Here is a 14547-nt window from a genome sequence, read left to right on the forward strand (position 1 = left end):
TGAATCTTTGATAACACATTGCATGACCTTTTATGATGCTCCTGTATAACGTATTAATGCACTACTATAATTAAAGCAACTTATTTTGCGATTGGGTCCTAAATTCTATTCATCTGCCAAAATTGTGACTATGCACAAACATGGGTGCATAAAGACCCTGATATTGCATAAGTTACAAGTGACCTGAAATTCATCCATGGTGTGACATGCTGGGCCCCAGAACTAAGCTCCCTCTTCCAGTCCAACAAGAGCCCCATTTTCACTCAACTGCACAAAAGCTGCTCTTGCCAAGTCACATTCTCAGTTCAACTAAAGCCCAATTCAAGCACCTCAGAACAGAAGAAGGGTTTGAGCTAGGGCCTCAGTTTTCTGTGCTAAAATGCAGCGTGACTTGGCCCACGCATTGGGCAGCGGATATAGTCAAGGAGTCCATGGATTCTTAAAAATATCTTATGTATAAGCACCTATTAGAATCTTTTCCTGGTAGTGTAATATTTTGTTAGGCTCATCCCACGGTAAAGAAACAATTAATCAAAACCCAGAGCTTGACAACTCAGTGACACTATTTTCTCCCCATTAATTCATTCTAATGAAGCATGGGAAATTCTGGCAGAGTTTGATGGTGGGTGGTAAGTTGGAGATAGCCTCAGCTGAGCTACCAAGCCCTTGAACTCATTATTTCACCCTCTCTAAGACATTTAATCATTTATTTCTCCTCTAGTGATGACAAATAATGATAATGTGTATAAAACCATAAATTCTCTAATTTAATATGTGCATCACTATGTGTATTTGGACAATACCAATTCATCACTGATTGTCTCCTTGTGTATAACTGTCTCTCCAAAAGAAAAAAAACAGAATAAAACAGTGGTGTTGCATTTAAATAGCTTTTACACATAAATGAGGCTTGAATGAATGAATGAATGAATGAATGAACAAAGCCATTAAAAGGAACCATGTTGTCATGGAGAATTGAAACACATCCAGTGCAGGCTAACCCTGGTTCCCACAAAGTACTTCCTCACTACAAATGAAATTCTTTAGAGGTGCTTGATGGTATCCAAGGCACCACTTTCTTCTATTTTTCTCATCTTTTCACTGTTGATCAGATTATAAGAGCCATCCAGTGTAAATATGCCACAAGACATACAGAATATATCCCTAAATATATAATAAAAAGAGACCAGTAAGTACTTTAAATGAAAGAAATGGGTCTACATTAATTGTTTATTCATATTACACAGTTAAAAGGTGTATAAAATTGGTTAAAAACATATTTAAATGTAAAGAGGTTAAAATCCAGAGTACCAAAACTATCAGAGCACTAAACAAAAAGACTCAGGTTCTGTTGATATGATGTTCTAATAGTACGTCTCTCTCTCCACCCAGCCTAAAAAGTAAAGGAGTAAGAATACAATTACAATTACTGTCTTTAGATGCTAGCTTTTATATTTGGGATAAGACAGAGAAGACAGTTTTGTATTTACCTCCAGGATAGCGCCTGAGGATGAGCTTTCTGATTTCATCATAGATAAAGATGAGGAGAGAGTATGGGAAAGCACAGAACCACCAGTTGGGTCTGAAGAAAGAGCCAATAATTAAATCTCAAAATATTCACATGATTGAGAGATTTCATTGTACCTCATCTAATACCAAATACATTATATTTATAGAACTAAAGCATTAAATCAGCTTACTTGAGTGGATACATTCTCAGAGCCACATCCAGCCCTGGGCAGTAAGACAAGAAGGCTGCAAGAGCAGTTTCCTCAAACAGTCCAAATATGAGGATTTTATTCCTGATTAAAAAAAAAAAAAAATTTAGCCAAGTTAATATTAGGGAAAATATCCCCTTCATAACCATGGTCCAAGCTTCCTGATATTCTCAGGTAAGTATCTCTATTTATTCTACATGACTTACTTCATTCCTTGTTGGAAGACAGAGTTCCTCCTGGTCTTGCAGATGATCAGGTCAGCCCACTGCACAATCACGATGCTGGTGAAGAAGGCAGTGTGGCAGGTGAACTCCACAATCTTTCTCTGCTCATATGTCTGAAATTGCACAGGAAGGAAGATGTGAGCACAACCCATTGAAATAAATAACCAATAATGCCTGATTTGAGCAAAACTGTGTTAAACTTACCCACTGCTGCCCATAGCTGTCCTCAAGATCATTGACATATTTGTCATCCCAAAGCACACGGATTCCAAGTAGTCTTGCTGGCAGGAACCCATTTTCAGCCAGGATGACAAAATATGTGAAGAAGCCAGCTAGTGCCTGTATCATACCTGAGAAGAATGTGGAACCAGTTTACATAAAAGAATAAACAAAGACTTTTACATATTATAGGCCTCATTTGTCTTTCAGTAATGTCGTATGTAAATGTATTGTGTGATGTGTAAATGTAGGCCAAAACAAACTAATATTTCCCACTAGATTTACAAATGTATGAAATTTGCTGATTTTCGTCACACTAACATTGACAAGTATCTGTAAATTACAATGCATGTTCACTGCACAAGTGATTTACACTTAGTGATGCCCATAAAACTCAATGAAAGGCAAAGCTCACAAAGAGCTGATGCCTAAATGGTAAAAGGGTAGAGTGCACTAAATCTTCTAGTAAAGCAGCTCAGCCACTGCAGCGTATTGACTACAACAGGTGTACATTAACTCTTCCTCCTTTTATATGGAGGCTTTTCTTTTGTCCTAATTGTATGGTAAGTCTTATTTGTATTAATTTATAGATTTGTTTTTGATTATTTTCTTTCAAGTCATTAATATTAAATGTCATTAAAAGTCATTAACTGAGCTTAACAAAATGTTAATTAAAATGTGTGCATAAGCTATATAAACTGAACAATTTAATCCATATATAAAATTGCTGTAATTCATGCCAATTATATGATTTTAAGCCTATTATTTAAGCTTCACATTCACAAATATTTTTCTGAACTAATTGCAGTTTCACTGTATTTCATATTTTCTTGTGTAAATGCTCCTGTGAACGATTTAGGAATAAATTCATTCAAATCAAATTTGAAAAATGAGGTCCCATGTTTTCAGTTTTTTCCATTTCCTACCCATACACATCTCCTGAGATGCTACTTATGAAATTAACTAAGGACTGAAGTCTGCTTCAAAGGAAGCTATTTTGAGTCATTTAATTTTACCATTTAAAAACCATAAAATTATGACATCCTCACCTATTTGGCCATACGCAATACTAATGAGTCTTTCGTTTACTAGCTTGTCCGTTTTGGGGTTTCTGGGCTGTCTCTTCATGATATCACTCTCAGCAGCTTCATATGCCAGGGAAATAGCTGGGACCTTAATAAACAACACAAAAAAAAACAGCGTTAGCTGGCATCACAATTACAAGCATACTGTTAACGGGAGGCTTTACACTGACCATGTCTGTTCCGAGGTCAATACACAGAATGGTGACAGTTCCCAGTGGCAGAGGGATATTAGCAATGATGAAGAGCAGAAAAGGTGTGATCTCAGGGATGTTACTGGTCAGAGTGTATGCAATGGACTTCTTCAGGTTGTCAAAGATCAGCCGGCCTGAAGAGAAGAAATTTATAAACCTTAACAGTAACATAGCATTCTTGGCAGGATTCAGCAAATACCATGAACACACAGTTTATGTACCTTCTTCTACTCCAGTCACAATTGATGCAAAGTTGTCATCAAGAAGGATCATGTCAGCAGCCTGCTTGGATACATCCGAGCCAGCAATGCCCATAGCAACGCCAATATCAGCTTTCTTCAGTGCAGGAGAATCATTCACACCATCACCTGTAACAGCCACAATGGCTCCCTGTGGCACACAGTAAATTATGTTTTAATGAGATTTAGAGATGACAGATGTCTAGCACACTGCAATAAGAAGTCAAAACCTCTAGTTTTTATTAAATATCTATTAGATTTTCCTGTATTTGTATCATGATGTGCCACTTCAGTGATTCTAACATTGTACATGAGATGAAAGCAGAAATTTTTCCAACATTTCTCGATCATGCGACTCCAATACACATCAGGTTAACAGGAAAGAAATTATTACCTGGCGCTGACACCCTTCAACAATGATCAGTTTCTGCTGGGGTGAGGTTCTAGCAAACACAATCTCTGTGTGGTGTTTCAGGATGTCATCTAGCTGTTCTGAACTAAGGTCTTTAAGATCTCCACCATGGACCACACATGCTTTAGCATCTCTTTTGAAAAAAAAAAAAAAAAAAAAAAAAAAAAGACATTGACTACTCTTCATTCATTCATTCATTGTAGAAGATGTAGTGAGGCATTTATAGTTTCAGCTTTTACAGTACATAAGTAAGTCCTGCTTGCACTGTCGTGTCCTGCTCTTGATAATCTGAGTGCTTGTTATTTATAGCAGGGTTTCTCAGCAGCAGAAGTCCACTGCTGTATAGTTTCAAGCTCAGGGGTGGACAAATCAGTAGCCCAGGCACACGGGACAAGAAGATTATGTAGCTGGGCTATTAATGGACAAGTAGGCACAATAGGCCAGCAGTCACCTGTTTTTTTTTTCTTCTTCTCCCATTCAACAACCATAGAAAGAAAAAAACCCTACTCTCTTGACTTTTGCAAAACAATTTTTTTTTTATTTAGTATGAATATTTAACCAACACACAGTTCACAGTAGTGGAATGCACCTTGATGCTGTAACTATAGCATTTGCTACATGTTCTGTAACCCACTGCCTGCTGAACTAAACATATTGGGTCCTACTAGGGTTAGCTTTCAAGGACAAAATACAGTCATTTCAGAATCTGCTTAACTTCTGCTTAGCCCCTCCTGCTAGCACAACACACAGCCACTTCACAGTTAGAAATGCTGAGAAAAAATAAAAATGCTAGCCAGGATTGAATATTATATCTTACGTCCAATGTTAAGAGAAACACAGCTCATAGCCACAAGTTGGTCAACAGCTTTCTGAATTTTTGTCTAGGGTGAAAACAATGTGCTACCTCAAATACTTTCTTTAAAAAGGATGACTATTTTATGATTTGTGCTCCCTACATGTAAATTTATATACTTGTTATAATTTAAATTTATGTTAGCAGCCAGTTTTTAAGTCTAGTCAAGCAGATTTCTGGGAAACTTGGGACTGGGCATTAAAATAAACAATCATACCTTGGATTGACTTCATTGATAGGAATGTTCAAGCGTGCAGCAATGTCTTCGACAGTCTCGTTGCCCTCAGAGATAATCCCAACACCTTTGGCAATAGCCTTAGCAGTGATAGGATGGTCACCAGTAACCATTATAACCTGAAAAAGGAAATATTTAAATATTAAATAATACTAAGAACACAGTACTGCAATTGTTGAGACAGTCAGATGGCCATACCTTAATACCAGCACTTCTGCATTTTCCCACAGCGTCTGGCACTGCTGCACGCGGGGGATCAATCATGGACATGAGACCAACGAAGCATAGATTCTCAGTAGGAAAGTTCACATCATCTGTATCAAACTGGAAGCCCTCTGGAAACTGTTCCTCAGGCAAGTAGAAGTGGCAAAATCCTGGTAGCAATAGTAGTAATAATCAATTTTTAGTTGCTAAATGACTAAATCATAATTATATGACTTACTCCCTTTTCATCTCCCCTTTTTCCTTTATTACCCAGCACTCTCTCTCCAAGCCCTCCCAGCTCCAGGTAAGCATTCTGAAAAGCTTCTCTCATGTCATCGTCCAGAGGCTGATCTTTTCCTTGTATCATTATGGTGCTGCAGCGGTCCAGAATTCTCTCTGGTGCTCCTTTCATTACAAGCAAGTATTTGGAATCTGATGCAGAATCTGGGTTCTTGTGCACTGAGAGCTACATGTTTAAATAAAAATGAATGGAATAAGAAATTAATTAATGTTTCATAAATGTCATTTTCTGCTTAGCTGTATTGTATTGAAACATGCATCATGCATTATTCAACCGAGTGCTCATCCTTACTGAAATTAGATCTGGGTTCATCATCAAATTAAGCATCATGTTAAGATGTTTGACAATAGCTTGCTTCTCTGTTTTATATGATATCATACAACATAAGAAACCATTTTGGGAAGCGGCTACTGCTAAAAATTGTTACACAATAAAAAGAATGTTTAAAATATCCATTGGGCTAACCTGGTATTTATTAGTTGAGTTGAAGGGGATTTCTGCCACTTTTGTATGTCTGTCCCTCATCTCTTTCACAGATCCACAACAAAGTTCAATACACTTCAGGAGGGCAGACTCTGAGGCATCTCCAGCAACATCTCTCTATGAGGAAGATCAGACCATTAGTGGGGTAAAGTACACATTACATTACAAAATGCAACACTTTTTTTAAATAATCTTTTTTTAAATGTTTCGTGGTTATTGTTAACAAGTTATCACAGTCTCTTAAGTTATTAGTTAAATGTATTATTCTTTTCCAATATGCAAAAACAGCATGCACCTACAGCAGTAGCAAGTATAACTAATCTTGTGTTATCATTGGGCTATAATATGGGAAAGAATACCTTTAAAATAGGAATATCAGTTTGCTCTGCTAAGAAAACAGCCCTATTACAAAGACCAGCAATGCGTGCCAGGGAGGTCCAGGTGGCTGAGCTTCGGTCAAAGCTGGTTCCGCTCTGGTTTTCGGTGGTGTCAGCTTCATGAATCTGGTTGTCAAACCACATGTGCGCAACAGTCATGCGGTTCTGGGTCAGGGTTCCTGTCTTGTCTGAGCAGATGGTCGATGTGGAGCCCAGGGTTTCCACAGCCTCAAGGTTCTTCACCAGGCAGTTCTTCTTTGCCATGCGTTTTGCTGTCAATGTGAGACACACCTAAGGAAACAAAAAAAAACAAAAAAAAAAAAAAAAAAAAAAAAAAAAAAGAAAGACAAAATTAAAGATAACTTCCATTAAGGTTCACTTAGTCTTTCTTGGTCAACACAGGGTTAAATTAAAGCTAAAATGCATACTTATTTTTACTTACAGTAACAGTAGCGAGAAGACCTTCAGGCACATTAGCAACAATGATTCCAATGAGGAAGATGACTGCTTCAAGCCAGCTGTAGCCCAAGATAAGAGAGAGGATGAAGAAGGAAAGTCCAAGGAAGATAGCCACGCCTGTTATGATGTGGATGAAGTGTTCAATTTCAATGGAGATGGGCGTCCTGCCCACCTCGAGACCAGAAGCAAGTGTGGCAATTCGGCCCATGACAGTACGGTCGCCAGTGCTGATGACAATACCACGTGCAGTGCCTAAAGGTAAATCACTACAATTACCAGGATCGTCTCTACTGACTTTCAACAATTTATTATTAATATTACAAAATAATATGCACAGCATCCTTGCAATTACTGTGAAGTACCTTCCACACAGTTCGTAGAGAAGAAAGCGATATTCCTGGTCTCCAGAGGGTTATCGTTGGAGAAATCTGGAGAACGAGTCTGAGGTTCTGACTCTCCGGTAAGAGATGAGTTGTCCACCTATAAAATAGTCAAAACGAGTGTTATGCAAATGTTTTGGTCTTGTAACCAGTAAGTGTTATCTACAATGGATTTTTTGAACTGCTCTTAATAAGACCTACCTTACAACCATGTGCAGAAATGATACGCAGATCTGCCGGTATCCTGTCTCCACCTTTTACCTCTACCAGATCACCCATAACCACATCCTCAGCATTAATGTGCATTTTCTCACCATCACGGATAACCAGAGCTTGCTGGGGAGATTTGTTTAAAATGAAAAGTTAGAAGGTTTAAAATGATATAACAGGAAGTAACCCAAGTCTATTTTGCTTCTATTTCTAACTGTTTCAGCTGATTCCATTTCTTTACAGTTGCAATTACGTACAGGGTACTTATCAATTCTAATTTTTACACATTCCCTCAGAAACAGAGGAAATACTACTGTACAGCTTCTGATATCTTTCTGGGCACTCTGATATCTTTCTGTTCATTTCTTTATTCTTGTGGGATTATCAGGGCACATATTGACAATATTTTTAAGTCAAAAGCACTCTGCAATGCATGAATAAATCTTGTAAACTACCTAAATAGTGAAAGATCTCATTTTGATCAGTGATTGAACCATTTCAAAATATGCAAATACTGTATATAGAATTACACATTACTACATAATGTTTAAAACAGCTTTATATCTGCTATAAGGTAATAATTAAGTTACCTGGGGCACCAGGTTCTTGAAGGAGTCCATGATTTTCGAGCTCTTGGCCTCTTGGTAGTATGAGAAGCATCCAGTGATGATGACAACAGCTGACAGCACAACTCCCAAATATAGCTGCGTTGCACAGCAAAAGGCAGAATGTGAGCAAAATATTTAATATAATTATATAAAACAGACTAAAAGTACCATTTATTTCCAATTTTTGCTCACATTATCATTGGCTGGTTCATCTTCCATTGCAGCTAGAATACCATAAGCAAGGAAGCAGAGAACAGCGCCAGTCCACAGCAGCATGGAGAAGCCTCCAAACATCTGCTTACAGAACTTCACCCACTCCGGGGTGGTAGGTGGAGGAGTGAGGGCATTGGGGCCATCACGGGCAAGAATTTCTTGTGCACGTGAGGCTGAAAGGCCCTGGGAGAGATAGTTAAATAGAACAATATCTGGTTCGATGTCAAACTAATTCTCTTAATTGTGAAAATACATTAATTCCCTTACCTTGCTCAAGTCTGTACCATATTTACGATGAAGCTCATCTAAGCTCAGCTTGTGATCATCCTTAACAGAAATATCAGTAAAAACAAATTTTCAAAATTTTGTCTGATGTTCCAGTGTCAGTGCTATCAAAACAAAAAAAAAAAGTTAAAATGCTTACCAAATCCACTTCCTTTTTCAGCTCATCCATATCTTTTCTGTTCTTATTCTTTTTCTTCCCACTTTGCTCTGACGTTGCTGCCAGGTCATATTGATCTCGTCCTCCTCCCTGTGACGGTGCAGACCACGCGAAGATTTATTTTGGAAGATCTTTATTTTGAATTCGTTTTTAAAATAATCATATTATGACCAACATTACCTGACTGTAAATGAAGTAAATTGCAGAAAAATTTTGCTATAATCTCAAAGATTATGGAGTAAGGCAGTATGTGGCATAGTGATTAGAAATGAAATTGGTCATGGTCACAGATTTTTGAACAAAACAGATTCAATTTAAAAAAAAAAAAAAAAACAGCCCAAATCACGAATTGAACCTTCATGTATTATCACAAACATAATTTGAAGTTGTATTAGCATATGTTACCAAACAATAAACATAATATATGCAATACACATAGGCCTATTAATAATAGAATAATTACTGGCGCTACATTATAAAAACTGCATTATGGTTGTACAAAATATTAATGATGCAAACAGAACAGAAGTAAACTGTAATAAACCAGAAGCTAGGTACAGGTATGCTAGGGAAAGTGTATTATTATGTAGCAGCTGGTCATGCCAAAAGACATTATAATGACTATTGTCATTGTAAACTAAACAGACTGACCTACACAGTGCTAAATATATAGTATTCAGTCATCTGGATAATTTTTCATGTCTATGTGGATTTGTCTTATAAACTTAAATATATTTCACTACTCATTTAAGGGGCTTCTGCTGGAACTAATAAAACCTGAAGCCAAATGACTCGCAAAACATTTTTAAGAAAGATTTGTCAGCCGGAGAATTTTTACTAATTACTTAAGTTTTTGTTTATTAAATTAAATCTGGTTCTGCAAAAATACAAACTACAGTAGACTGACACAAAGAAAGTGGTTTATGTTAAGGTGAACACTGAACACAGTAACTTATACCTAAACTGATGTAATTCTCATGCAGACACTATATTATTAGATAAGAAGAACTATTGAGGCACCAGTCCCATTTTCCCCCATTTTCATTCCAATACCAATATCAGAGCTCCATCAGCCAATAGCCGATACTGACCTGATACTAACATCTACACAGGACCTGAGAGACTTTCTGCAAGCTTCTGATGCCAACTTGTGAATATTTTGTGACAAGTTGTGTCCTGTGTTCATGTGTATGATCTGTGACAGTCAACATCACCTGCGTTTCCACTTCACAGTATGTCAGTAAAATTGGAAAAGTGGTCAGTACAGTGTATAATGCTGTTTACATGACCACTTGAATATTCTAATAAATAACAATCTGAAATGATCTTGTTATTAGGAATTTACTTTCTTTAGGCATTTACTTTCTCAACATTAACCCTGTATAACAAGTCAAATAGCAATACAGTGCTCTATAATAACATTTGTTTCGTAGTTAAATGACCATCGCAGCTATGCACATGTGCAGCTATTATGCTGAACTGGTGTCACTCTAAGTGGAACAAATGACTGCACTGGAAAGAATGCAGCAATGGAAAGAAGGCATGTCTGGACATAAAAGTCACCTTTCTTTTTATTAGCCTCTCAGTTACATATTTCAAAAAAAGAATATCAGTGTATGTTAATACTTAATCACCATTAATTGCTCTCTGGATACCTGAAACTGGGAGTTTCACAGTGGATAAAGACCCTCTGATGGCCTTTATCACTCATGTTTTATTCAAATGACTGTTCAACCACTGTTCACAGTTGAAGTGTTGCGTTAGTGAGGATGTTTATATTTTTGTGCGTCACATGTAGAGACACTGAATTACACCACTTTAAAATTGCCCTATAGTCAGATTGCCCATATTGCTGAAAAGCAGCAATTAGATAAAGAATCTGGGGTGACGAATAGCATAGACTACATAATACATGACATATGCATTATGTTATCTGTACATAATAATCTATAATCTATAAATGAAGTCACCACCAATCCCAGAACATCCATGGTGCTTTGCTGAAAGGATCAGAAGTACAATTAGTAGACCTACTTTATCAATCCTAATGTAATATAATAAAAATAATGTACATATAATTATCTTGTTCCCAGCCCACTGTGTGGTGGTATAATTTTTATCAAGCATGTCTTCTCAATGGTTTAGGACATTTCAGTCAGCATGGCATGTTCCACTCTGTTGCACTGAGGTAGATAATTCATTCAACCATAACACACTGAGTACAATATGTCCCAGTGGAGCGACAGAGGAGTAACAACAGCAACAACAACTTGTGACACTGTAAGCTTTGTGATAGGGATCACACACCACTATTAGACAATGGCCAAAAGAGTGCCTCAGGGAGTGAAAAAAGGAGCTGCTGTGCATCCAAAGCAGGATGGAAGTTATTTGAGCACTCAAGCATCAGTCTTCTCACAGTGAGGGGTTGTTCAGTTGCCATGGATGATAAGACCATTTCAGGCAGGCATTTGAATGGACTACTAGATTATATAACAAAACATTTTTTGGCTTGTTAGTCTAAATCCTATTTTTATCTTCACGATTTTTCATCAAATTACAATGGAGTGAAATCCTTCCCACCTGTCGCCACCCAAAAAAAACTTTAACCCATACATTAATATTATTAATACATATGAATACATACAATTTTAAGAGTAAACCCTAAAACAGGTTTCACCAACTGTGTCAAAAAGACACACGAAAATCACTGTTTACATGTTTGGCGTCTTCATAACAGACCTCTCCATTGTGAAGAAAAAAATATAAGTATTGAAGAAAAGTTTTTTCTTTTTTGTGAATTTTGCCAGCCTAGTCCAGTCCGCTGAAGCACGCACCTGCATTATATTGCGTATAAGAGCCCTATTCGGTAACTCTATCTTAAGGGAAAATATTTTCCCTTTTCCTAATTTTACATAAGTGATACTTCAGAAAGAAAATAAGATGATTCTACATGCCAAGGAATACAGCAGTTTATAAACTGTTTTTGGCAAACATACTAAAATAGTTCATAATTAACACAGTTTACAGATGATAATAATCAAACTATTTTTTGCTTGCAGTTTTACAAGACCACATGCAAACAGGTGTTTTACTTTTTACATCCTTATAGCTCTATGTCTTGCTTTAATAGTTTAGTTCAGAACATAGTAAACAAAGATTCTGGCACTTGGTATATAGAATAGGAGTTTTCCACACAGGAGGATGGCTTTGAGAATGCTTTTTGTTTGCATTCGTTGTCTCGGGATTTGTTCAGTACAAGCCTATATATTGCATAAATACAGATATCACATGAACATACTGTAGTATCATATCAGATTCTCCAGAAGCACCTTCTACCTTGGGCAAGTACTTCCTCTATGGCTGTTTGAAATGACAGTCATGTTTACATAGGCAGTCAATATCACACACCATGTCAGAGTTTTTCCACATAATATCCACCATGATGTTTAATGACGAGTTTGAATGAAATGAACACTGATTGCAGCAGATGCATGCACCACCAGCTGTACCTGTACAATGTGTATCGTTCTCATTAACAGCAGTGTATTAAGATGCTACATCATGGCTGGATGTATGTAACATATTTTGGCTAGTTCCCACCCAACATGTTTATAACTGCTTGTCTAGTTTTACTCACTCCGCGTCCCATCTTTGCTGAAGCTCCAACTTTCTTCAAGTTCTTTCTGTAGTTCTCCGCTGCCTAGCTGAGCTCCCACGACTTGTTCTTGCTCAATGAAAACAAAGTGACACACTTTAAACTCGCTCCGCTGCACAGCACCGGGACACACGCCTTTAAGTTTTATAGCTGCTACTCGGATGACGTATGCTGCGGTCGCCATGGCAATACAGGGCCTAGGGGCGTGGTTTGGGCTCTAGTGATGAGCAGTCCCTGTTTTGGAGGATGAATGTACTGTACAGCTTAATTATCTTACCGAAATCATTTTATATCAGTATAACAATGACATTACTTTTCATTTTCCTTTCTCTTTGAAATGTTTGGGTCCTCCAATATTATCATTCAATGTTTGATTTGGTGGTATCCCCACTCAAACACACAATTCTCACCATTTTTACTTACTAACTCAACATTTTAACTGAATTGAGTAGCCATGTTGAGTAGGTGTGTTAGAGCGGAGAACGTTAGGGACCGGGTGGTACAGTAGCGATGCCACCTCACACGGTCCTCAGCTCTTTCCTGAGCTCGGGTTGCTGTTTGTGTGGAGTCACACATGTTCTCCCAGTGTCCCTGTGGAGTTTCTCTGGTATCTCTAGAGAAGTTCTACTCTAAATTGTTCCAAGGCGTGAATGTGTGTGTACATGGCACTCTGCTGTGGACTTGCATCCCATCAAGAGTATATTCCCACCTGACAACCTGTTTTCCAGGGATAGTATTTGGATCCACCGCCATCCTAACCAAGATACAAAGGTTACTGAAGATGAATGAATTAATGGATGGATGGATGGATGGATGAATGAATGAAACTTTGGCAGTCCAGTACTGAATACCCAACTCCCTACACCTTTCAGTTTACTTGGTTCACTATAATTGAACAATAAATAATATCTTCATCAACACACTGCATAGACACAATATTTCTTTAGCCATAACCTGTGTCAGTTCTTGATTTGGCCACAACAAACTACATTTGATTTTAAAGGTTACATTTAAGGATGAACTTAATAAGTGGCTTTGTAGGCAATATGATAAACCAATGAACTTAATGTGGAATTAACCCTTAGGCATCTAGAATGTGGTTACTCAGTATATAGGTTTCCCTTTACTGTGTTTTTGTTTTGTTTTTAAGGTGTCAGTGATTAGTGGCACTTTCTGAAATTCAAAGAGATATTTTGTGTTTATCACAAACTGTAAAACATAGGTTATGAAAAGTGTGATTATCTGTAGCTATGCAAGTCGTTGTTGTTGTTCCTTTGGCTGCTCCTGTTAGGGGTCACCACAGCAGACCACTGGTCCACATGTTTGATTTGGCACAGGTTTTTTACACCAGAGGCCCCCCCTGATGCAACCCTCCTGTTTTATCCAGGCTTGGGACCGGCACTGAGAGTACACTCCCAGTGGCTGGGATGGTTCCCTGCCTGGGAATTGAGCCCAGGCCACGGCAGTGAGAGCGCAGGATCCTTAGCCGCTAGACCACCAGGGACCATCTGTAGCTATTCAACTCTTTTCTGCTTTTTCTGTCTCATTCTATTCTACACTGTATTCTACACTCTGACAAACATTCTATTAAATATTTGTCAATTCTCCCGTTCTCATTCAACAGTGAAAACTGTTACCCAAAGTGCATCTCTGTATTTTTGCTTCCTGTTCTAACAGAAATTGGAAAACATACACATTATCTATGTGCTGATGCAGTTGAATGCACATTTCACAGGAATGTCAGCTTGGACAGCACTGAATTATCCAGGGCTTTATCTTCTCAAGGCTCCTGTTGTGAAACTGTGAGTGTTGTGGCATGCTGCAGACACAGCCTTGAGATAACAGCATGGCAAGAGAATGGCTTTTCAGAGTGGCTACTTGAAAAAAACTTTTTGAGACAAAATGTTCAGTCAGATAGAGGCTGTTGTTTTGTAATAGACTTTAATAATGTGTCAAACACCACAGAACAGTAATAAAATAACAAGAAAAGTGACTACAGGACAACATTATGGTGGTATAACTGACTCAGCATTCTTATT

The 14547-nt window shown here is 37.7% G+C and overlaps 1 protein-coding gene across 1 annotated transcript; it reads right to left on the reverse strand.

The window, feature by feature from the left end:
• Nucleotides 1–1212: 1212 nt before the first annotated feature.
• On the reverse strand, nucleotides 1213–12662 carry atp1a1b (ATPase Na+/K+ transporting subunit alpha 1b). The gene is made up of 22 exons (XM_034304483.2): nucleotides 12491–12662; nucleotides 8836–8943; nucleotides 8679–8738; nucleotides 8391–8594; nucleotides 8181–8294; nucleotides 7582–7716; nucleotides 7363–7480; nucleotides 6984–7252; nucleotides 6524–6832; nucleotides 6147–6281; nucleotides 5651–5846; nucleotides 5375–5550; nucleotides 5159–5295; nucleotides 4071–4221; nucleotides 3659–3827; nucleotides 3417–3571; nucleotides 3211–3334; nucleotides 2147–2292; nucleotides 1925–2055; nucleotides 1701–1802; nucleotides 1491–1582; nucleotides 1213–1393 (listed from the first exon to the last, which is right to left on the reverse strand). Exons 1-22 carry the CDS (start codon nucleotides 12500–12502, stop codon nucleotides 1365–1367), a joined length of 3072 nt encoding a protein of 1023 aa, XP_034160374.1. The 5' UTR covers nucleotides 12503–12662; the 3' UTR covers nucleotides 1213–1364.
• Between the last annotated feature and the right edge of the window lie 1885 nt (nucleotides 12663–14547).

This window comes from Pangasianodon hypophthalmus, chromosome 5 (genome assembly GCF_027358585.1).
Source record: "Pangasianodon hypophthalmus isolate fPanHyp1 chromosome 5, fPanHyp1.pri, whole genome shotgun sequence".
Classification (NCBI taxonomy): Eukaryota; Metazoa; Chordata; class Actinopteri; order Siluriformes; family Pangasiidae; genus Pangasianodon; species Pangasianodon hypophthalmus.

Bases quoted from the DNA above. Each gene is read 5' to 3' on its own strand.
- atp1a1b (XM_034304483.2), bottom strand. The intron at 8,739-8,835 runs GTAAGCATTTTA...ATTTCTGTTAAG, and splicing joins TGAAAAAGGAAGTGGATTTG to GATGATCACAAGCTGAGCTT. The intron at 1,803-1,924 runs GTAAGTCATGTA...TTTTTTAATCAG, and splicing joins GTCTTCCAACAAGGAATGAA to GAATAAAATCCTCATATTTG.